This window comes from Tursiops truncatus, chromosome 9 (genome assembly GCF_011762595.2).
Source record: "Tursiops truncatus isolate mTurTru1 chromosome 9, mTurTru1.mat.Y, whole genome shotgun sequence".
NCBI lineage: Eukaryota > Metazoa > Chordata > Mammalia > Artiodactyla > Delphinidae > Tursiops > Tursiops truncatus.
This window is the reverse complement of record NC_047042.1, coordinates 33,494,208-33,520,341: the sequence shown is the minus strand read 5'-3', so window position 1 is coordinate 33,520,341 and position 26,134 is coordinate 33,494,208. Positions and strand designations below refer to the sequence as shown.

At 35.9% G+C, this 26,134-nt stretch overlaps 1 protein-coding gene across 1 annotated transcript in view; it reads right to left on the bottom strand.

The window, feature by feature from the left end:
* The window catches only part of TMEM196 (transmembrane protein 196), a 289,255-nt gene that overhangs the window by 188,539 nt on the left and 74,582 nt on the right, over positions 1 to 26,134 (bottom strand). Inside the window, exons 2-3 of the mRNA XM_073809642.1 lie at positions 23,111 to 23,225; positions 4,057 to 4,158 (exon numbers count right to left, since the gene is read on the bottom strand). Coding sequence (XP_073665743.1) covers positions 4,057 to 4,139 — 83 coding nt within the window. The 5' untranslated portion in view covers positions 4,140 to 4,158; positions 23,111 to 23,225. The remainder of the gene's footprint in view (positions 1 to 4,056; positions 4,159 to 23,110; positions 23,226 to 26,134) is intronic.

Sequence of the window (26,134 nt, the reverse complement as noted above, 5' to 3'; positions counted from 1 at the left end):
ATAGCAGTGCTTAACCAGGGGCCATATCCCTTCCCCCTGGCCCAGGCTGGGGGACAAATGGCAGTCTCTGGAGACATTTTTGGTTGTCACACTGAAAAGATGCTGCTACTGGCATCTAGTGGGTAGAGCCTGGAGATGCGGCTAAGCCTCCTACCATCATAGGACAGCCCACACAACAAAAAATGACCCACTCTTAAATGTCAATAATTCCATGGTGGAGAAACCTTGCTTTACAGGAACTCTATTGGGCAATACTGCTACTAACTGAAAAGGTATTTTTGCTGCTCTGACTTTAACTGAAAAACTCACATTTTTAGCTGGGTTATAACCATGTTGAAATATTAACTACTTGGTGACATAATAAAAATGACATTATAAATAATTCTTATGAATGGTTAATCACTAAGAGTTTAGGAAGTTAACAAAATCCTTACAACTGTTATTTACTATTTCATGTCTCAGTTTGCTAATGCTACAATATAAGTTCTGGTGAAATTCTAATTATGATGCAACTTCACAATAATAAAATTGGAATGGAGCTTTTCACTTTTAGTATTTTCCCATATTAAGCCTATTTTAAAATATGAATTATTAATTGTAAATTAACTGAGTAATAGTTAATTAGGCCCTCCCTTTTGTTGGAAACAACTAAAGATTTACAGAGTCTCTCATTATTGTTATTATAAAATATCATTTAAGCTGCTCAGCATTTCAAGTGAACATAAACCCAAAGAGTTCCTTCTAAGAAAACCAAAGTGTATACTTTTCAGTTTTAAAGCCTTTCCTCATCTGATTGTCACATACTTAATTACCTGCTAAAGAGAACTGAAGTTCCACGTCTCTAACTTTTTACTTATCTGAAAAAAACAGCAATAGTCATGAAACGTGATGTTATGATGGTTTCCTGATGGTCATCAGGTTATTTTTATATGTGAAACATTAATAAACCAACCATACCAATAAGGGCCCTTGTTATCTTTTAGGCACCATTCTGCACCTAGAGGATCTCATTCTGTCTGTCCTATTCCTGGCCTGCCATGGGATTCTAATGGGACACGCCAGGGTCATGGCCCTACCCTTCTCTTCTCCCTCCATTTCCAAACTTGGAAATACCCCATTCCCTAGTTCCCTTCTCTCTCTTGTGAAGGAGAAATTTCCTGTGCTTAGGACTTACTATCTCCTACTCTCCAGGGAACATATTCACACTGCAATCTTGACCCTCACACATTGGTAATTTCAGACTCTAGCAATTGACTGGCTTTGAGAAAGACAGAGGGAATTTAAGAAACTCATGATTTATAATATCATCTAGGCACCTGCCAACTTTTACTATGATTGTATCTGATGTGGAAGGTGTCTACCTTATGTGTCTGCCCCTTAATACAAATATTTTGAGACTTCTCACATTCAAATAGCTTAGCTTTTATTAAACCTCTCTCAGTAAAATTGGTGCTCATATTTATGCTGTATTTTTAGGCTTAAAAACATAGGATTCTTTAACTCTCTGGTGTCTCTTCTTATAAGGGCATTGATCTCTTTATGAAGGCTCCACCCTCATGACATCATATAAACTTAACTATCTCTCTCTCATCTCTCTCTCTCTCTCCCCCCGCCCCAACCTGCCATGTGAGGACACAGCAAGAAGACAGCCATCTGCAAGCCACGAAGAGAGGCTTTACTAAAGAAGTAAATCAGCCTGTAACTTGATCTTGGACTTCCTGGCTTCCAGAACTGTAGAAGACAAATTCATGTTGTTTAAGCCACACAGTCAATGGTATTTTGTTATGGCAACCCTGAGCTGACTAACATACAAACAAATAAATAGAAAAAGACAGACAGAATTAACTGACCTCCTTTATTGTCATTATTGATATTAGAAAACAGCACTATTTCTTGTTGAAAACTTATATTGTATAAATGACATCATTGCAGTGTCAGAAATAAATTATAAAAATTGGCCATAAGTACACCATTCAAACAAACAAGCTCTTTTCTTTCAGAGTGTTCTTTAGCAAATTAGGTTCTTCATGGATTAGTCTAAAGTCTTTCCCCAAGGGGTCTGAAAATGTTAGCTATGAGATGAGTTCTTGTAACCAATTGGGCAACCTTGCTCAATATATATTACCTCTCTGGCTATAGCTCACACGTCTCTGAAATGGAGGCTCTAATGTTGATACACCACAGAGAGTTGTAGTAAGCAATCTAGTAAACATCACCACGACCATGAGCAACGTAAGAATGCTGCAGTAAGCTCTATGTAAATCCTGAGATGTGTACACATGTTTATTTAATGGAATGCATTCTGAGTAGGACAAAAATCACCAATCAAAGGCATCCTGCCAACTAAGATAGAAGTGATAGAAAGAAAAAAACATTAAAGCAACAAAAACACTAATGGCTAGCATATGGTAAGTCCCTCCTACACTCTATGACTGTTCCAAGTGCTTTATAATAACTCATTCAATCATCAAATGAACACTGTACACTACTTGTGTGTATTATTTTAATCTCCTGGTTTAAAGATGGAGCAAATGAGACACAGAGAGCTTAAACAACTTTCCCAGGGCACTTGAAGAGATAATAGCAGAGAGAGATTTGAACCCAACCCAAGTTTGGCTCCTGACTATTCATTTTTAAGCATGAGATACAGCCTCTTAACTAAACCCTGACCAGCTAGCTGTATCAAAGGAGGAAATATGCCCTAACTGCAGCATAGAGGCTAAAGAAAACAAGAAAATCCCAAGGTAAGGCATAGTCTTGTGGCCTACTTTGCAGTCATGGCATGGTCAGAGATTTTAAGAAACCCTGAGCCTGACACGCTCATCAGCATAGTAACGATGTGCATGCAGACATAAAGAAGCATTATATCCAAGAAGTAAGAATTTGGTGAGCTGAATGAGAAGTCATTGAAAAGTTTGACTCAAGACAGGGTTCATAATCCTTCAGCACATTATTCTTGATTCTGCCGATAATTAAAATTACCTCCGTTGTCCACACAAATTCCAGGATTTGGAGATTTTTACTTCCAGCTGTCTAAGAATTACCCTTGAATCTAGTGTACCAAAGTCAGGCTGTATATGAAATAGCCACAAATCATTAGGAAACCAAATTATTACTGTGTAACAAGGCCAAGCATTAAACCATCACATAATCTTGGGGGCATTTTGCAGCCTATCTAAACAGCTAATCAGATGAGCTCATGCTTGCTTCTGGAAAGCAAGGTTGGCTAATCCTGGCTGATTCTTATCAACTGACTTCCTTGTGAAATTTAGGGAAGGCCCTTAGGTTTTTCCCTGGGAATTGAGGTCATTTACAAGGCATCACCATTTCAGATTCATGCGGCTATACTACAGGAGGAAACAAATGTTCTTTTAAAGCCATACAGATCATTTCTTCAATGGCTTCAGTTTTTGGACTTCCTAATTCCTCCAAATCTACTTTAAAATACTAATTTTCATTTAAATACCAACATAAGCTTTAGAAATATTATCGACAAAGTAAAAATTTTAAATTAAAAGGATATACACAAGATAAAACATCCAAACAGAAGAAGGGAAAAAAGAGATAATGAGAATGAGCAAAAGAGAAAATACACATGAGCGAAAAATTGCAGCCACTGGATATGGAAAGAGTACAAACAGATTTCAATTCATTCTTGCATTTCTCATAAAGCTGATGAAGATAGTCCCAAATGCTTAGTTAGTCTGAGGCTGGAGAATCTGGGTCTCTATGGGAACAGAAGAAGCTTACTGCCATGGTAATATACATCCTAAACAAGAGTTTCAGCAACAGCTTTCTTTTCCTATTCAGAATATTTATTTGTGTTCTTAGTCTCAATTATTGCACCCCAGAGAGCTGTAAGTAACAAGTTTGTACCCTTAACTCCTTGTTTCTTCCTGTCTTTTGAATTATGATATGTATTCTTTCCAACTGTTTGTCTTTTTTTCTTCCCTGCAGTTTATCAGGCTGTTTCCTTTCCCACATCATTCATGTAAACACTCTAGCAGTGTGCATATTATGTCTAATACAGGGTGTTACACAGACTCAGAAGGTTACCTTGTCATTGGCGTTGGCCCGACCACCCAACTCTTGCCAGTGATGTTTACTGCCTCATCAGAAAGCACACTGCCTGCATTCATCCTTTGTTCTCAGCAGCCTCTGAAGACCGATAAACAAATCAACATCATCCACTAACTAAAGACAAATGAGACCTCGCAGAGTGCAAATTCTTTCTGTTGCCTATGTAGACATTCTAATATATCTTGCTTTTTCATTATGAGACTACTGTTGCTAATTTTTCAGCTTTATCTGGCTAGTAAGACAGGCTTGACACATTATTTTGCAGGTATATTAAGGTTCTCAGATATTCAGTTATCTTTTCATGCTTGGAAAAGTTTATTAATTAAGAGACAGTGGAGTGAGCATCTACTTTTTACAGTAATGTTTCTGCAAATGGTATCTGTGGTCCACCTGCCTCAAAATAACTTCCGTGGTTATTAAAAATAATTATCAACAGAAGGATTTTTAAATAAATTGGACCACATTCACACAATAGAAATCTACTTAGCAATAAAAAGAACAAACAACTGATACACTTAACAACGAAGATAAATTTCACAAACGTACTGAAAGAAGTTTATGCAAAAAAGTACACAGTATGTGATACACTTATATGGCTTTCTAGACTAGGAAAAGCTAAGTTGTGTTTATAGATACCAGATCAGTGGTTGCTTCTGGGAGGGAGATACTGACTGGGAAGGGGCATGGGAAGATTTCTTGGGTGCCAGAGATGCTCTATATCTTGATATGCATTCATAAAAACTGACTAAAATTGGAACAAGATCTCAGCATTTCACTGCATGTAAACTATACTTCAATTTTTTTAAAAGGTATGCTCTTGTGTCTTACCACCCAAGCATCTGCATTTATCAAAATAAACTTTTAATTTCAGAATTGTTTTAGATTTATAGAAAAGTTCTAAAGTAATACATACAGTCCCTGTACCTATGTATTCTCCGTACCTAATCTCCTCCATTGTCAATATATTACACTACTATGGTACATTTGTCATAACTAGTAAACCAATATTAACATATTATTATTAACTGAACCTCATAATTTATTGAGATTTCTTTAGTCCCCCCTCAACCCAATGTCATTTTCTGTTTCAGGATCCCATCCGGGATACCACATTGTATTTAATCATCAGGTCTCCTCTGGCTCCTCTTGGCTGTGACAGTCCCTCAGATTTTCCTTATTTTTGATGACCCTGACGATTTTGAAGAACGCCGATCAGGTATTTTGTAGTATGTTCCTCAGCTGGAGTTTGTGTGACAGTTTTCTTATAATTGTAACGTGCTTATGGGTTTGGGGGAGGAAGACCACTGAAGTGAAGTGCCACGCTCATCACATCATAGGTAGCAATGGTACATATGATCAACAAGACATCACTTATGGTGTTAAAGGTGATCACCTGACTGAGTATCTATCTGCATTTTAAAGCAAGTTCCTTGGATGTTTCTTATATCCACTAATTTTCAAAGTACCATATCAAATTTTAACATTTCACAGAACACTGAATAAATACACATAATGAACTGTAAAACAAGTCCCTGCTGAAAACCATCTATTGCCCATCCGAAGAGATATCTGCCAATCTTTTCATATGTCTTATATCAATGTCACTGAAGACAGGGTATCCTCCTTCCTACTCATTGCTTTTTCATTTGACGACCCCTCCCTTCTTCCTAAAACTCCCCATTTCTATGAATGTGATGCTGTCCAACACGTTTAACACCCAGTAATTCTCTTTGACTCAGCCATCTACAGGCCTCTGAATTGCTTGTCATAATTCCCTGGAGATTTTAGTTCCCAGTTATCTATTCTCCATGACTATTCCTCTCATATTTCTTATTGATTTCAATAGCCACAAATTTTTTACTCCAATACATGGCCTCACTATCCAGTGCTATTGCCTCTATCCCACCTCAGCTATGGTCATACCTAAATCTCATCATTAACATAATTTTCTGTCCTAAAACTTCCACCACCTTCTTCCCCTACCACATTTTCAACTAATGAGTGTGCTTTTGATTTCATTGAGGAAGTGGAAGCAATTAGAAGATTCCCAGATGCCCGTACCACCATGTCTACCAACATCAAGACCCATATACTCTGCCTGAAAGTCAAGGAACAAATTACCCTTTTTTTTCTATCTAAGGCCAATCCATTCACTTAAGTAGTGGAACTCATCCTCTTCAGTATACCCAAGGTCACTGCTCTCTTCTATTTTATTTATTTCATGGTTTATTTCTATTAGTATACAAATACATACCATCTTAAAGAAATCTTCCTTGATTCTATATCCCTTAAAGTTTCTGCCCCATTTCTCTGCTATTTTTAAGCAACATTTCTCAAAAAGAGTTTTTTAGGGCAGTTCCTCCTTCCTCTCCTCCCATGCCCTCTTGTTCCCACTACATTCAGACTTGTATACTTGCCACTCCACTGAGGCTGCTCTTACCAAGGGCACAGAAGACCTCTGTATTATACAATCAAGTGGTCATTTATCAGTTATCCAATTGGGTCAATCAGAATTGTTTGATACAGCTGATCATTGTTACTTGGATCGATTTCTGTACTTGACCTTTGGAGTACCAAACTAGCTGTCCCTTCTCAGTTTCCTTTGGTTAATCCTTTCCATATCCCATATCTCTAAATACTGGAATATTGCAGAACTCCATCCTCTAACCCAAGTGATCTGCCTCTGTCTCACAGATTTAAATATGATTGCTACCCTGAAAGTTTCTAAATTTACATTTCTGTCCTGAACCGCTCCCTGTAACTCCAGACTTATACGCCTTCATATATTGATATCTTGATTTAGATAGCTAATAAACATATATAAAAGAAAAATCACATTAGACCAGTTAGACAAGGAAGACTTCATTCAAGATTATTGCAATAGGGGAGAGAGACTGAACTCAATTCTACTGAAACAAAAGCAAGAGTACATAAGGACTGGGGTGAGGTTGGTCAAGGTGACTAGGCCATCAACTTTGGTAATGCGTGCTTATTGTAGTTAGGCTCCAAACCTCCCACAGAAACTGTGAGATAAGGGTGCTTCCTTGATTATTTCAAAGAGATTTCTCCCAGGTCCTTGAGAAAGACCTCTGGATTGTAGAAGATTTGCATCTCAAAGGGGCAGAGGAAGTTTTCTCTTGCGTATTTCTAACATAAATGTTCTTTAAAAAGGGATGTCAGGGGCCTACAGTCAGGAAGAAATCTGCCTAAAGCTTAGTCAATCTGAGGGGAATTTTACGGTTGTCTTGGTCACATCTCATACTTAACATGACCAAAATGAATCACTGATTTTTCTTCACCCTCTAACCTGCCCAACACCCAGTATTCTCCAGTCCAGTGGCAATTTATTTGGGCTAAAAATCTTAGAGCCAACATTAACCACTCCCCGCCCCCTACATCCAATTCTTCAGTAATATGTATCCAGTTTCCAACCACTTCTCATCATCTTCACCAGGCCACCAGAGCCCAAGCAACCAAAACTGGCCAACAGATATTAAATTGCTTTCCTAATAATTTCCCCTAGTCTCACCCTTCCTCTCCCTACAGTTTATTAATTAGACTGCCAACTTCCCATTTCACCCACAGTAAAATCCAAAGTCACTATTTTGGTTTATAAAGCCCAACACACTCTTCCTCTGGATTCTCCCTTCTCACTTACTTCTGCCTCTGCCTCCACACCTAATCTCATATACACATCCTGTACATGAGTCACATTTTCCTCTTTGCTGTTAGTCATATGTTCCAATCATGTTTCTGCCCCCGGGTTTTTGTATTTGCTTTCTTATTTGTCTGAACCACCCTTCCTGAAGATATCCATCTGACTTTCTTTCATCAGGTCTCACCTCTACTGTCAAATGTTATCCCCTATTTGAGTTCTTCCCTAAGCTTATATATCACAGTATAATAACCCTGCTTTATTTTTCTTCATATGCCTTACCACCACCTGACATTATTTTGTTTGCTCATTTATTTAATTTCCAACTAGAATGTGTATTATATGAGAGCAGAGGCTTTGTATTGATATAGTTTTGTTCACTACTGAAGCATGCCAGGCACAGAGTAGGCAATAAGTATTTGTGCAATAAATGAATGAATGCCCTGCCCTAGCCCAGTGTTCACAAATAGCCATTGACCTCCATGAAATCATTTCACTATCTTCAGTGAATTCAGTGCCAGGCTTCTCTTCATTTTCCTTTCAACTCTGGCCTCTGTTACCTTCGATGATTTAAACAGCAACACATCTGCTTACCATAGCCACACAGGTTCCATTATCTTCAGTGTCTCAAACTATTTAATGAAAAAGGTATACTTAAAACTCCTTCCAGCTCTGCAATTCCTTTTTCTGAATACAACTCCTTGCATTCTCACTTGTCCCTATCCTTTTGACCAACTGCACTTGTCACTATCTTGATTATGATTCCTGGTTACTTAACCTCAACCTGGTCTCGCAGGCTATTATTCCATTTCTTACCCTTCTTTCCCATTCAGCACCTTCTCTCACAGAATGGGTTCTACAATCATTCTGATAATGACTGCCCATATTACTGCCCCTGATTTATTCATCCTTTAGCAGACCTTTAGGTTTCTAACCTTTCCAACCACTAGCACCAGGAAATCTCCAATACTTATTTTATCTGTTCTAATTTATTGGCCAGTTATGTTTTCTATTCTAATAATTCTACAATTTTCCACTACGTAATTAAAATTCTCAAGTTGGTTCCTCATTACTACTTAGTATTCCTTTTTTTTTTCTAAACATGTCATGGATTTTGTTGTTTGTGTTTCCACTGTCTGTGGATTCCACTGTGCTCTGTTTAAAATCATTTCTATGTTTCTCTAAACATCAATTTCCTTTTGCATTGTGTTCAGTAGACAACTTCATATTTTATTTTATTATGATCATTTGATGTGAAATTTTCAAAATTCCTCCTTAACATTGAAACCTCTCCCCCTTCATCTCTTCCTTAACTCCAATATTCAAGGAAGAAGCATATTGTTGCCTTGCTACCCTACATCTCTAAACTCTATGCTTATTCACATTCTATCACACCTTATTTGGGACATTCTCCCCATACACATATAAATTACTTTTCCCCAGCAGACTTAATCAACCCTGTCTCTCTGCTCATAACCGTTTACAATCCTCAGAATCTCAGTTTTTTAGTTTGTCTACCTTGATTAGCTGGAAATTTCTAAGGACAAAGATGAAGTCAAACTATTCCCAGTGTTTTCCATATTGTAGAGCTGTCATTTTATAAATATTGAACGAATACATGAATGAATATTTATTGTTTAAGGCTTTGAAAAGAGCCTGTAGTGGGGGTGGAAGGGAATCAAATGTTAGATGTTTTTCTTCACTCACCACACTCCAGAATTATCATCAGAATAATGGTCCATCATTCCAAATTTGTGATGATGGTGATGGTATGCTATTTAGTTAATATATTTCATATTTCATAGCAGTCACTTTAAAACATTCCGAAGTCTAAGACTGAATGCTGCTAAGTATTCGACCTCAGTTCCTTTACCCTGAATTCAGAGCCCAGCTGGATGATTAATGGCATCCTTACTCCACTTGCACTATATTTTTGAATGCTCTACTGAATCTGCATTGAATCCAATCTTGTCCATCAGTCATGTTGTCTGGAAAAGTCACAGGAACTCACTTTCAGGAGTTCTAGATCCTTCCACTTAATCTTGGAGAGAAACTGATCTTGAAATTATACTCTGCAACCAAAGTTTCCAGTTACTATTCTTTCTTAGTTACTGTGAAAATGGCCTATAAATGTATCATTTTTAAATAGGAAGTATTTTCATTGATCTGCTGGATTTGCCTTTTTTTGAAATTGAAGCAAAGACCTAAATTTCATAGTTTATTCTAATGTATTTTATTTTAACAGTTTTTAGAGGGCTCTCTATTGTTGTCAAAACATATTATGGTCCTTTCCTAATTTTTGTACCATCATGAGTTTCAGATCTGCTAGCAAAAATGGCAAAAAATATCTCGTTTAGGATTTTTTATTAAATACTTTTTTGACTTAGATACTTGATGGGCTGTCTACACAGCTTCCTCTGCAAGACTGGGTTTTAGAATGCTACTTTAAAATATTCTGTGATATAGCTAAAGGAGTCATTTAATTTTTACCCCCCCACACACACATTTGTACCTTTTTTCAGAAATAGATAGTTTGGGGTGGAAAGAGAAGTAGAATGGAGCCAAGAAGCTCTGTTTTACTTCTCATTCTGTCGCTAGGACTCCAAGGAATTTTTAAAGAACAAAGTGCTTCTCCCTAAAGAGTTACTGAATTATAAAACTGTACCTTTTCAACCAAGTGGTGATAGTAGGTCAAAAAATGGCCTCCTGAAAAATATCCTAATTCCAAGAACCTCTGTTATCTTTTATGAAATGTCTTCACAGATTTGATTATGTTAAGGATCTTCAGATTGGAGGATCCAGTTATCTGGATGGGCCCTAAGTTCCCTATATATCTTTATAAAAAGGACATAGAGTAAGATTCCATACCACACACACACACACACACACACACAAGAAGTCAATGTGAAGAAAGAGGCAGAGATTGAAGTCATGTAGCCATAAGCCAAGGAATGCTAAAAGCCACCAGAAGCTGAAGAGACAAGAATAGATGCTCCCCTATAGCCTGCAGAGAGAGTGTGGCTCTGCTAACTTCATTTTTTTTTTGTCATTACCAGTATTTTATTTATTTGTTTATTCTTTAACATCTTTATTGGAGTATCATTGCTTTACAATGGTGTGTTAGTTTCTGCTTTAATTTTGACCCAGTAAAACTGATCTCAGACTTGCTGCCTTCAGAACTATAAGAGACTGAAGTTCTGTAATTATAAGCTGGTGGTATTTGTTATGGAAGCCATAGGATACAAATACATAGTATGAAGTCTGTTTATCTAGAGAAGGAAACCGAAGTTCATGAAGGTAATATAACTCACATAAAATTGCATAGTTAGGGGCTTCCCTGGTGGCGCAGTGGTTGAGGGTCCGCCTGCCGATGCAGGGGACACGGGTTCGTGCCCCGGTCCGGGAAGATCCCATATGCAGCGGAGCGGCTGGGCCCGTGAGCCATGGCCACTGAGTTCGCGCATCTGGAGCCTGTGCTCCAGAACGGGAGAGGCCACAACAGTGAGAGGCCCACGTACCGCAAAAAAAAAAAAAAAAAAAAAAAATTGCATAGTTAGCAGAAAAACTAGGGCTAAAAACCAAGTTTCTGCACTGCCAATTTAAGAATATTTCATTCACTATATCATCACTTCCTTTTCACATTTCATTTGGGCACAAATAGAGGCAGCCATGACCTTTGCCACTGAAATTCCTAGAACTAATATTCTCCTTCACCAGCAATCTATTCTCACTTAAACAGTTTTATATTGAATAGGATGTAGTATTCATCTAGGTCCTACCAAAGAGCCAGGGATGTTTGAAGCCAATGATCCAATATATTTCCCATTGTTTCCTTTTAAAATCAATTTAGGAACCAGGAACAGAAGGCATACCCAAGCTACTCAAGATTGGGAGATTTTTAATTGTCAACCTGCCTGGCTCATCCCTTGAGAAGAATAACTGGGGTGGCTGCCTTGGGGCTCTTGCTTGGGATCTTACCATGGAATGTTGGACTTTACTTCTATTTCTGAATATTATAAAGGTTAAATTTTGAAATATCTCTCTTTAATGTTAATCCTTTTGACCCATGGAAGTGGCCAGCAGTGCAGTCACCTTTTAAGTGGCTGCAATAGTTGAGTTGTCTAGGCCTAGTTCTTTTCTAGGATAGCCTGGCAAACTTATTACTTCATCTCCCTTGCTCCTCTCAACTTGCCCATACTTTACGTTCTGAATTATATTCATGTGGCCTTTAGGTGGGATGCGTTGTTGATTCTAGCATAAACATTTCTACAGATTGACAAAAGCCCACTCCTCGTATTTCATTTTCCCCTCCTCTGGTTGTATAAACATATATACTTCTAATATATTGAAAATAATACTGCTACATCCAGTTTGTTATACTAGATTCTCCATAAAATAAAATGATTGGAAGTGAAGCCTTAAAATCAGTGTAGCTCCTTAATACTATCCATTAGGTTAAATAAAACTCGAAGTTAAATTTGCTCAAGGTCACATTCCTAAATTGTGGCAGAGGCATGACTTTCAGATTCCATGAAAGTCAAATTTATTAAGTGCTCAGTCTCTGCCAAAGGTTTCACACGTGTTTCTCAGTTAACTTTCACTGTAATACAAAAAGAGAGAATTAAGTGACTTGTCAGATATAAAGTCGAGTTACGTCTTATTTTTGTAACTTTTATTTACCTGTTATTATAGAAGTAATAGTCATTGCAGAAAAATTAGAAAATATAGTTAAAAATAGAGTAAAAAAGAAGGCTGCAATCTTATACTAAATCGATCATGATTTACAATATTGTATATATTCGTCCCCCCTCATCTGCTGTTTTGCTTTCCTTGGTTTTAGTTATACATGGTCAACCAAGTCTGAAATATTAAATGGAAAATTCCAGAAATAAAAAATTCCTAGGTTCTAAATGGTGGGCCATTCTGAATAGTGTTATGAAATCTCACGCCATCCTACTCTTTCCCGCTTGGAACGTGAATCATCCGTTTGTCCCATGTATCCACACTGTATATGCTACCCTTCATTAGTATAGGAAAAAACATAGTATATATAGGATTCTGCACTATCTGTAGTTTCAGGCACATACATCTTGGAATGTATCCCCCACTGGTAAGGGGTGACTACTGTGTTTCATTCAGATTTTGTCTACATATTCAAATATGCAGACATATGTCCTTGTTAAACGTGACTTTATGTCTTACATATTTGGAAACATACTTTTTTCACTTAACAATAGATCGTGAACATTTTTCCTGTCAATGACTATTTGTTTATTATTTCTAAAGGCTAGCAAATCTTTCATTACAGACGTATAATTATTTATTTAACTCTTTTGTGATTGTACATTTAAGTGATTTTCTTTAAGAAAAAAAATGCTGGTTGTAATAAGCCATATTATGAAAACATTCTTCTCTCTAGGTCTTTGAGCATTTTTTCATTTCCCCTCCATAGGATAATACTTCTAAGTAGAAGGAGATGCACATTAAGATTTTCCAACTGTATAAGGCCCCTGGAAATTCATGAGTGTCTTCACTGTCCCAACCTCTCCCAACATAAAATATTAATATTTTTTATCTTTAAAAATTGAATAGAAGAAAAACACATTTGATTTATTACTAGACCCATACCTTCTGACTCCAGAGGCTCCTCTAGGACCTTGTATTTTCATAATATAATATTTTCAGTGACTTATTATGAATTAATCTTTTAGGGTCACAGCAAACAAAAAAGTTTTCCATGGCTTCAGTGAAACATTTTTATCAACCAAAGAAGGCTTGTGCTTTCTATTGACTACAAAGCCATTTTTAAAATCTGTGATCTGTAAATACCTATTCTCTGAAGCTCACATTGACCCTATTTTCTTCAAACATTTTAAAAAGCAGAATTTATGTGTGATGGCCTTATTGGTGGTGAACAAAACATATTTCCAGTTACATAATTTGGCAATGGGTTTTTTTTGTTTTGTTTTTTTGGGGTTTTTTTGCGGTACGCGGGCCTCTCACTGTTGTGGCCTCTCCCGTTGCGGAGCATACGCTCCTGACGCGCAGGCTCAGCGGCCATGTCTCAGGGGACCAGCCGCCCCGCGGCACATGGGATCCTCCCGGACCGGGGCACGAACCCGTGTCCCCTGCATCGGCAGGCAGATTCTCAGCCACTGCACCACCAGGGAAGCCCCTTATTGGTATTTTGAGTTTCTGCTGGGGTCATACTGAGTGGATTAAATTCTTTCCATTTTCTATTTTTACTTTACCTTCAGTTAAAAAGAAGGAGGAAAAGCCATTCATTTCATATTAGCTTGAGGGCCACACTTCAATACTACTTTGTCTAAATAGAGCTGCATTCATTCCTCTTTAAAATGTTTGTTTATAGCAGCAAAGCTAATGGTTTAACTGTGAAATATAGACACCAAGATAGTTTCTTTTTAACTCAGACTACAAAATAGAGACAAAATGACATATTAAGTCTATTTTAAGAAAAATTCAAGTATGACAAAATGCTATCTCTTTAGCCACCTGAATTCTTCAATTTTTACTTCAGCAAAACCTCATACAAAGCATAATAAGGGGACCCTCTCTAGGCTGTGGTAATTAAATATTCTCACCACTAAAGTTGAAGCTATTTCCTTCAGCCAGTATATGAATAATAAAGTGAACATGTATGTCATGCAAATTAAGTTAAAGTTGGAAGTTTGTATTCTATAGACAGTCTTACTAAAAGCAAAGTATATCATTTTATTAATATTTATGGCTCTGGAAAATTTTTATGCTATTGATTGTATTAAAATTATAATGCCTATAAAAGAAAAAAGCAATACTGAAAGTAAAAAATTCCATCCTCCAAAAAAATGACCATTTGGTGAACACTATTCCAGGCCTCCTTCTATGCATCTGAACAAACTCTACATGTGCTATGAAGCAGAGGTACGTGGTAGTGTTAAAGGGTAAACTATGGGGATGCCATATTTTAGGTTTCTCCAAAAGCTTACCCTGAAATAAGAACTCAATGCAGGTGGTTTATTTGGGAATTAACCACAGAAGCACAAGTGAGGTAGTAGAGAAAGTGATGTAGGGAAGGAAAAAAATTAATAAAGAGTGCTTTCATGAATGAGCTACCTCTGTGAATAACAGAGACTCATTTCTGTTAGAGATGCTTTAAAGTGTTAAAAGACTCTGGAACACAAGTCAGAAGTACCCCACTAATATATGGGGGAGATGGGGTATTTATCAACAAACTATTGTTCCTCACTGGATGAGGTCTGCCTCTAGGAACATTAAATTCTAGGCAACTTCAGGGTTTTGCCAGTGGCATCCAAGCAAGCCCTTGAGCAGAGAAACAAAGATGCAAACACCTGAGATGGGAGAAGATCAGTGTGCACAGAAACTGTACATTGCAGGTACAGGTGAACTCAGAGGAGGCTGGGATCATGAGTTAACAAGACATTCGATAGGGAATTTGATCTAGTCAGGAAGGCCAAGGAAGGATTCGCCAAGGGAGAAACATTGAAAGTAACAATGAGAACACTCATTTTTATACCAAAAACAATGTAAAATATTAAAATGTTTTCAACAATAGGCGAAATGAAGAGATATGTATCTTGAAAACATTAATCAGGCTGCAGATTAGAAATCCAATTACAAATCCAATTGGAGCTGGAGCCAATGATGGTAGGTCCCATAAAAGATTATTTCATGTTAAGGCTAAAGGTAACTGGGTTCTTGGAATCAGAGAGTGCCATGTTTAAACACATGGATTCTAGCTCCAAACTGCTCAGGTTTGCACATGGCTTTACGCCTTTCCAGCAGCTTACATAAACTCCTTATGTCAAGATTCCTTATCTGTAAAATGGAAATAATGACACAATCTCCTTCACAGAGTGTTTGAGATGATTAAGTGGGTTAATAAATAAAAAGCTCTTAGAAGAGTGCTGGCACACAGTAAGTGCTCTGTTAATTTGAGATATTTCTTTTAAGGAGGTAGAGGTGGGGATGCAATGGAAAATCAGTGTATATTTAGGATGAGTAAGCAAGACTACTTGCTAGATTGGATTTTAGGCTTAAGGGTAAACTTTCAAGAAAGATTTCTGGATTGTGCCTTACATAATGGGATAGAGAGAGGCATCAGTCATAGGAATACAGAAAGACAATCAGATTTGAGAGGAAAAGATCATGAGTATACATGGGACATGTTGGATCTGAAATGAGTTTGGGATATTCAAGAAGAAATACCAAATAAGCATTTGCATATAGAGACTTGGAGAACAGATGAAAGATGTTGGCTAGAAATACAAAACTGAGTTATCTTGATAGAGGTGGGAATTAAAATGGAGGGTATGGATGGAAAGAGTTTAGAGTGAGAACAGAATGTTGTACATAACAAAGAAATGCTAACAGTACATAGTGTTAAGTTTAGGCTAAACTGAGAAGTAAGCAAAATTTTCAACTTTCTACCCTAACCTCTCCATCTTTCTCAAATGTCCTCCCCTTATCTTGACAGCCCTTACAAGTTGTTCAATGAATTAATATTGCTCCTATCTGTCTTATTAAACAAGGATTTATTTTTTATTTTTGGTAGCACTATGTGGCTTGTGGGATCTTAGTTCCCCACCAGGGATTGAACCCAGGCCATGGCAGTAAAAGCAATGAGGTCTAACCACTGGACCACCAGGGAATTCCCAAGCAAGGATTTACTGACCAAATTCTATAACCAGAGACTATACTGTATGCTAAACAACCAGCAGTGAATAAGATAGATATATTCTCTGCTCTCATGACACTATATATCATATAGTGAAAAAGCTAAGCAGCTAACTAAAACAGGTGACATGATAGGATGAGATCGAATGATTACCTTGGTTTGGGTGGTAAGGGATGGCCTCACTGAAGACATAACATTTAAACTGAGATTTTAAGGATAAAAGGGAGGTTGCCATTGAGTCATCATGCAGAAGAATATTTCATATAAATTTCACCACCTTACAGACACAAGCCTGTGAGCTCAAGTAGCAGAAAGAAGGGCTCTGTGAAGAGTGGTAGGAGATAAATTTAAAGGGGGTAGTTGAAGACCTAAATATGAAAGGCTTTGTAAGCCAGAGGAAGAAGTATGGTAATAAATAGGTACAACAGTAAGACATTGGAGAGTTTTAAGCAAGAGATTGACAAGATTCAATTTGTGTTTTAAAAATATCACTCTGGTTGTTCTATGCGTAGTATATTACAGCAAAGATAGAACAGAAGCAGGAAGACCAATTAAAAAGTTAGTGCTATAATACAGATAGAAAGGATGATAACTTGCACAATATCAGGAGTATATAGTGTAAACAGAGAGAACTGAAGAGTTTTTCACATAGTATGGAGGTAGAGCCAAAATAACAAACTGAAGAATTAGATGAAGAAAAGAGAGAAATAAAAGATGACTCTCAGATTTTGGACCTAAGTTAGCATGAGTGATGACATAGGCTGAGATATGGAATACTGAGGGAAAAGCAGATTTAGGGTTGAGAAATCAAGAGTTCTTAAAAAAACTTACAAACAATTACAAAGAAGCATTACTTTTTTTTTTTTTTTTTTTACAGATCACTACATATTCATGTAGAAAATACAGTCTGGTGTTTTTTTAGAAAGTCAAAGACGGAGATAGAGGTTTTGATGTCAGGGCACAAAGACAGAATTGAAAAGTATGGGACATGATGAGGTACAGTGTATGAATCCAGAACAGAAAATGGTATGGGTACAGAGAAAGAGCCTGGGAAGAAAACTGAAATTGGGCAACTGATGATATTAGAGGAAACTGGGGGAGTGTGGTATTGCAGAAGCCACAAGAGGAAAAGTTCTTAAAATGAAGGGAGTGGTCATCTATGACCAATGTTGCACAAGTAAATAAAGGTAATAACAAGAGGTAGCTGGTGGTGACAACCTTGTCTCTACCTTTCCCACAAATACTTCATATTCTAGTTACTTGGTGATACAGCTTTCACTGAATTTACCTGATTTGTGTAATATTCTCTCAAACTCTCCCATTTTGACTAGTTACCTAGTCCACTAAATTAAGCTATGCAACATGAAGATCGAAAAAATAAAATAAGAACAATTCGAGATTTAACAAACGTTCTTGTTTCTCAAGCAATATCGTCCCTTCGTCCCGACCTCTGGACTGCTTTCAGTGTGAAAGATCCCTCATTAAATAAACAATGAAAAAAAAGATTTCAAAAATTCTTCAAGTGTCATTTTAGTTCTTAAATTTAGTACGACCGCAAGGGCTTTCCCTGATATTTCAAGGTTGTTAGCAGTTAAAATTTTCAAGTTTCAGAGATACTCATCATCCTCCATCAATTAGTACTACCCTCAAGAGTAAGAGGTAAAATTAATGAGGTTGTAATCCATGCTTGTGGCTATAGAATATGACCCCTTTCTGATTCAGAAAATTTCCTCTTTTCATAGCCATTATCAAAAACTTCACTCAAACAAATAAAAATAAATGTAGGAGAAACAAAATACCTGTTATTGTTTTGTGGATACTCCCAAGAGCCCTCCATATTTCTTCAGATTTCAAGCAAAGATGATTAGGTTCCTAACATTTACAGGCTGTGTTGTGATTGATATAGTTCATCACTGAATTGCATTTTATTTGAACTCTTACATGTATAAACTATTTTTTATTACAATTTGTAACAAATATCACAATAAAAAGTCATGGCATGCTATAGTTGGGAAATTCTTTCTTTTGACTGATCCTGGCCAAACATCAAGTTGTTTAAATTTAGTTTAAATTTTATTTTTTTTATTGAGGTGAAATTAGGTAACAAAATTGTTTTAAAATGAACAATTCAGTGACATTTAGTACATCCACAATGTTGCGCAACCACTACCTTTATCTAGTGCCAAAATATTTCCATTACTCCAAAATAAAACCATATACACATTAAGCAATTATTCCCCATTTGACCCTTCTCCCCCATTTCAGACCTTGGCAACCACCAATCTGCTCACTGTTTATACAGATTTATCTATTCTGCACATTTCATATAAGTGGAATTTTACAATATGTGACATTTTGTGTCTCAATTCTTCCACTTAGCATAATGTTTTCTAGGTATATCCACATTTTACAATGTATCAGTACTTCATTTTTTTTACAACTGAATAATATTCCATTGTGTATTGATATATAGATATATACCACATTTTTTTTTCCATTTATCCATTGATGGACATTTGGGTTGTTTCCAACATTTTGGCTATTGTGAATGGTACATGAACATTCATGTTCAAAAACCTGTTTGCGTATATGTTTTTAATTCTTTTGGACATATATCAAGAAGTGGAATATGTTGGATTATATGGTTATTCTGTATTTAACTTGCTGAGGAACCACAAAACTGTTTTCGACAGATGAACCACTTTGCATTCCCAACACCAACATACAGGGTTCCAATTTCTCCACATCCTTGTCAACACTTGTTATTTTTCTTTTATACTTATTGTAGCCATCCTTGTGGATGTGAAGTTTTATCTCATTATAGTTTTGATTTGCATTTCTTCAATGACTAATGATGCTGAAAATCTTTTCATGTGCTTATTGGGCATCTATATCTTCTTTGTATAGATGTCTATTTAAGTTCTTTTCCCATTTTTAAATTGGGTGGTTTAATTTTTTGTTGTGCTGTAGGAAGTCTTTATATATTTTGGATTCCTGACCATTATCAGATATATGGCTCACAAATATTTTATCTTATTCTGTAGGTTGTGTTTGTACTTTCTTTTTTTCCCAAAACAAACAACATTTTATTCAAGTATAGTTTATTCACAATGTTGTGTTAGCTTGTGTTCTCATTTTCTTGATAGTGCCCTTGATGCACAAAAGTTTTTAATTTTGATAAAATTCAATATATTTTTACTTTTGTTGTCATAGCTAAGAATTCATTACCAGATGCAAGGCCATGGAGATTTACCCCTATGTTTTCTTATAACAGTTTTATAATTTTATCACTTATATTTAACTTAACTTTTTTGAGTTAATTTTTTATACAGTGTGAGGTAAGGACCTAACTTCATTGTTTTGTATGTGGATATACAGTTGTCCTAGCATCACATGTTGAAGACACTTTTTTAACTGCTGATGATCTTGGCACTTGTCAAAAATCCGTTAAGCATAGATATATACGTTTACTTCTTTCTCTCCAACTCTATTTCCTTTTTTTCATTTCTTATGTATAGAAACACAACTGACTTTTGTGTGTTGACTGAATATTTTACAACCTTGCAGAATTGATTCAAGGTTCAGAAAGGATTTCATGAATCTGTTTCCAGTCATTTTAAAGATGTCAAATTTACATAATTCTCTGGTTGGATTTTTCCAATGATCTATAAATAATCTGAATTACTTTCTATTATCTATAAACTAATTGTAAAGTTTAGATGGAGAGGCCAGAAGAGCCAACCCAATACTGAAGGAGAAGAACAAAATTGGAGGACTGATAAGACCTGATTTCAAGACTTACTTAAAAACTATGGTATTCAAGACAGTGTGGTATTGATGAAAGAACAGACAAATCAATGGAACAGAATAGAGAGCCCCAAAATAGACCTACATAAATATAGTCAACTGGTCCTTGACAAAACAGCAAAGGCAACACAATGGAGCAAAGAAAATCTCTTCAACAAATGGTGTTGGAACAACTGGATATCCATCTGCAAAAAAATAAATCTAGACACAGACCTTAAACCCTTCACAAAAATTAACTCGAAGTGGATCATAGACCTAACTGTAAAACACAAAAATGTTAAACTCCTAGAAGACAACATAATAGAAAACCTAGATGACCTTGGCTATGGTGATGCCTTTTTAGATAAAACACCAAATATACAACCCATGAAAGAAATAATTGATAATTTGGACTTAATTAAAATGTAAAACTTCTGCTCTGTGAAAGAATATCAAGAGAATGAAAAGATGAGCCACAGACTGGGGAAAAATACTTGCAAAAGATACATCTGATTAAAAAACTGTTATCCAACATATATAAAGACATCTTAAAATTCAACAATATGAAAAACAACCCACTTAAAAAATGAGCCATGCTAAAGGAAAAAAAAAAAATGGACCAAAGATCTTAACAAACTCTTCACCAAAAAAAAGATACACAGATGGCAAATAAGCATATAAACAGGTGCTCTGTATCATAAGTCACCAGAGAAATGAAAATTAAAACAACAATGAAATAACAATGAGATACAACTACTAGCATGGGCAAAATCCAGAACACTGACAACACCAAATGCTGACAAGGATGTGGAGCAACAGGAGCTCTCATATAATGCTGGTGGGAATGCAAAATGGTACAGTCATTTCAGAAGACACTTGGAAGGTGCTTACAAAAGTAAATATATCCTTACCGTATGATTCAGCAATTGTGCTCTAGTATTTACTTAAAGGAACTGAAAACTTTTGTCCACATAAAAACCTGCACACAGATGTTTACAGAAGTTTCACTTATAATTGTCTAAACTTGGAAGCAGCCAAATCCTTCAGTTCCTGAATGGATGCATAAACTGTGATACATCTAAACAATGGAATATTATTCAGCACTAAAAGGGAATGACCTATCAAGCTATGAAATGACATGAAAGAAACTTAAATACATATTACTAAGTGAAAGAGGCCAATCTTAAAAAGCTACATACTGTATGTTTCCAATTATATAAGATTCTGGAAAAGTAAGAATTGTGGAGGTAGTAAAAAGATTAGTGTTTGCCACTGGGGAATTGGGGGAGGGTGGAGGGACACAGTGGAGATGAACAATCAGAGCACAGAGAATTTTGGGGGCAATGAAAATGCTTTGTATGATATATGATTATGGATATATGTCATTGTACATTTGCCCAAAGAATGTAGGATACCAAGAGTGAACTTAAAGGTAAACTATGCACTGAGTGATTACGCTTTGTCAATGTGGGATCATCCTTGGTAAAAAGTGTACCATTCTGGTGAGTGATATTGATAAGGGGGGAGGATATTTATGTCTATAAGCAGGGAATGAGAAATCCTGTACCTTTCTCTCAATTTTATTGTAAACCTAAACTGCTCTAAAAAGTAGTTTTTTTTAAAAAAAAAGAACACTTCAAGAAATCTTTCTAAATCACTTGCTGAAGCCTAAATATGTCATCCTTAATATATTTACTGACCATCTATTTAGTAATCCTATCAAGGAAAGAAATAAACTATATCCATCATGACTTGTTCTAAATGAATACATGCTGATACTTCATGATTGTTTTTTCCCTAGGTGCTCAAAAACTATTCGTTTACAATGTACTCTAGAATCTTGCTGAGATAAAGTTATTAGTCTATAGTTTGTGAGATATGCTGTCTTTTTCCTTTTGAGAATAAGAACTTCTTTCTAGCTAATAGCCATAGTCAGGGAGAAGATGAAGAGAATTAAGAAATGTTTAATAAGATTTATTGCAGAAAATGAAAATTTTTAAATATAGTGCATAGAATTATATTGGAAAGGAAGGGTGAAGTTATATGACCCTGAGAAGGAGGAAGGGAACTTAAACTTTCACCAAGAGAATAAAGGATAGAGAATGATGACAGGAAAAGGAGAAAGAAAAGAATGTAACAATAAGTATAAGAGATTGATCCCAAAGAAGGAGAAGACACATTCTGGAAAGAAAAAGAAAAAGAAACAAAGAGCATGCTCACCAAATACTGGCAAGCTCCAAAAGAAAGTGAGAACTTGAAGCATTTGACAGCATTCTGAGATGTTACACAAAAGTTTAAAGTATTCTCAACAAACTGAATTAGAATGAAAGATCCAAGTTAAGAGACTTACAAAACTACAGCTCAGGACCCACCCTTGACAATTCACGTGTGTCTAATGAAACCAGGGATGGCACATGGAGGCCAAGACGGTGGAGTAAGACAAGGTAATTGTGATTCATTCCAATTCCCCCACCCTATAAACTCTACTAAAACTGATAGTGATCCCTTACATAGCACATAACGCCATGCCCTTGAGTCTTCAGATGGATTACTTTCTTTAATACTCACAACAATTAACTTCTACTGCTATACTCATTTTGTCAATAGATAAATTGAAATTAACAGAGATTAAGTAATTTGGCCCAAATCACACAGCTAGCACGTGGTGGAAATGGCATATTAATTTCAATTCTGTTACTTCACAGCCTAATTTCTTAACCAGTAAGTTTGTAACCAAGGGTTATCCCACTTGATTTTTCATGATTGCTCCTCCTGAAAGTTAGATATAGCCAAATATAAGTTTGAAAAAATTTTTTTTTCTGGATATACAGAACCAAAAAAAGTGCTTAAAGTAATTCAGGGCTGAATTATCAGGAGATGAAATTGTCACTTACCTTCTGTTCAACAGGATCATGCAGTGCAGTGCCCGGGCTGATACTCAGAAGCCAAAAGCTAATTCCTTTATCATTTAGGCACACCAGTATCTCAGGCTCAAAGTGGGGTTCCCTCCTGTATGTAAAATAATACACATGGTTAGTCTCAGCTCCTGTGTTTTTGCATTGTTCTCATCCCTAAGTGTAATAGAACATAAAATAGTTTGTTAACGGCAGCTATGTTTCATTCAATCCAATTCTGAACTGAGTCAGCAAAATTATTCCAAGCCTGACAAGTTTAATGCTGTTACAGTTGTATTCCAGGGGGAATTTGGCTACACTGGAAGGTACCCAAACGGGGAGGCCAGAGCAGGGTAGTGTTGTCTGATGCTCCCAATTGAGCCAGGGACTCAAGCAGCCAATGAACTATAAAAAGATTGAAGCAGAGAAGCTAGTAGGACAAATCTAATCTAGATTCCTTAAAGCAGATATGAGAAGAGATAGAAGCCCAAACGAGCAGATGCCAAAGTCAATTCCTTCATGACGTTCTGACATAAAACTGGTTTACTGCAACTTTCTTTAGAAAAGTGACTCAATCTCATAAAAACATTTAGTGTTAGCCATTTGGAATGAAAGTATGCATATATTTCACCAGTCAGCTCTTTGGGTTTAACTGATGATGATCAAACCCTAGTAGATTTGCTTTCATTCTGACCTACGAAGTTTGGATATTAACCTGAAGCTCAAAATCCCTTTCTAGACTGGACCTACAAAATTGGACTGGATCATTTTCAACGGCTATTTGTTTTTTCTGGCTAGACTCATGGTCCAACGTGTTTTTTGTTGGTCAGGAAATACCAAAAGTACAGACTTTCCTGAGGAATTTGGCCATTTAGCTTCCGATTCTTTGCCAGAATTTAAGCATGTTAAAGATAGGGATAAACGGGATGCAAAAAGTGAAAAAAAGAAATAGCAGAAATTTTTAAAACTAGGAAAGGGACAATTGAATTCTTTTGGTGTATCAAGTGAAGACCTTACAAAGACAACAGCAAGAAAATAAAAGTTTTGTAAGCAAGATGTTTTACAAAATTTATATGCTTTAATTTAGGTTACTGATTAAAATTGATGATTAAAAACAATATGAGACCAAATATTCCCTGAAATTGAACAGTGAAATATGACAGTAGTGAATTTTTGACATGTCAGATCAATTTTCTTGCTTCTCTTTGATGAGCAAGATGGTCATTATAAGATTCTTCAAAATGGAATAAAAATGACAACTGGATAAGACTGATTAAATATTACTGCCAGATTGATATTAGACAAGAAAAGTCAAAAGCAGAACCGTGAACATTTCCTGAGCATGTGCCATACCTATTGCTTTATCTCATCTCTACCTGGAAGAGGTAGTGAGTTAGTGTAAAACTGTTTCTAAACCAGTATAAAGAGGGCAGGTAGGTCTGGCAGCACCATGAGGAAAAGGAACCTGGGAATGCCTGGATAAGGTAATGGGCTCTGGTCTAGACACTGTTAAACTCAATTTGGCAGTACTGTACTGTATTTGACTTGAGACTTAGTTAAAATGCTGCAGTGGGTGGTTCTGAAAATAAAAATCCAGTTAAACCATCTGGCTCTTCGGTTATGCAAAATATAAAACAATTTGCCTAGATTCCCCTCTTTCCATCACTCCCTGTTGACTTGCATCGCTAGATTCTATTTTGGGCATTTTTATTATTCAGAAAAATATTTGAGCATGCTGACTCCCCCTCCACCAATTGACTTTGACAGCAAAGCTTTTCAAAGCATTAACAGTCACGGATAAATTATCTTTGGAAAAATAAAAACACAGTCATTAGACCAAATGATATTTTATATACTTCATTTTACTATCACATGGTTTTATTTTTTGAAATGAGGTTATATATAGATGTAATTTACTTAGTGCTTCAGTGGCTGGTTTCTAAAGTTTTGTAAGCTATCAAACCATTATCTGACCTACTCAAATACTAAACCTTCTAAAATGGACAACAGCCAATCATGAAGTGACAACAATACAGAGCAACAAAACGTATTCGGGTACAAATTCATATTTAATGGATATATACCTCAATGGTTTTGGAACTGAATGCTAAATATAGTTAATCTAATTTACTAACAATCTCTTTTAAAGCAATCTATACTTTCTCAGAAAATTAAATACGCTATTACACATATTATTTTTGGAAGGCAGATTTTCTTCTTTGGGAAGTATATCTAGAAAAATACACATATAAGGTTAATCAATATATGAAAAAAAGAAATGTGTAGTTTATGAAATCAGCCTTTTATTTTTGGCAAGTGTGTCTTGGCTTATAAACACTAAAACATCTAATATTAGTAATATTCAAAGAATTATATAGCTATACAATGATACTTCCTAAAATAATCAACTTGAAAAAATTACAAAGAATTTCAATTACTCAGTATTTCTGAGGCAACTGAAATATATGCATATCTATACACTGTTGGTAAGAGCGTAAAGCAGTAGGAAATTTCTGGAGTTCTGGAGTGTTATTTGATAATAAATATAAAAACACTTAAAAATAGACTTACCCTTTGACCCAGAAATTTTCATGTCTAATAGTTTATTCTAAGGACATAATTGGAATAGTGTACAAATGTTATATATATATATGCATGTGTGTATATATATCTACACACACACACATACATATATATACATATATATCTTGCATATATATATGCAGAAAGGTAAGTGCTTTATTATGTGTATATATATCACATATATAGTGTGTGTGTACATATATATGTGTATATATCAAGGCAGAACTTTATTTTTAAGACTGGGAACAAACTAAGCATAAATAAATGTGGTTATGCATGATATTTCCAAAGACTACAGTGTTATGAAGCTAGAAAAAAAATAATCATTTAAATTTATTTTTATTAACATGGCAATTTATTGATGATTATAGTATTAAGAAAAAGGACATTTATGACATTTGAGTGGCATGACAGTGGTTTCTGTTTCTGTGTGTGTGAATG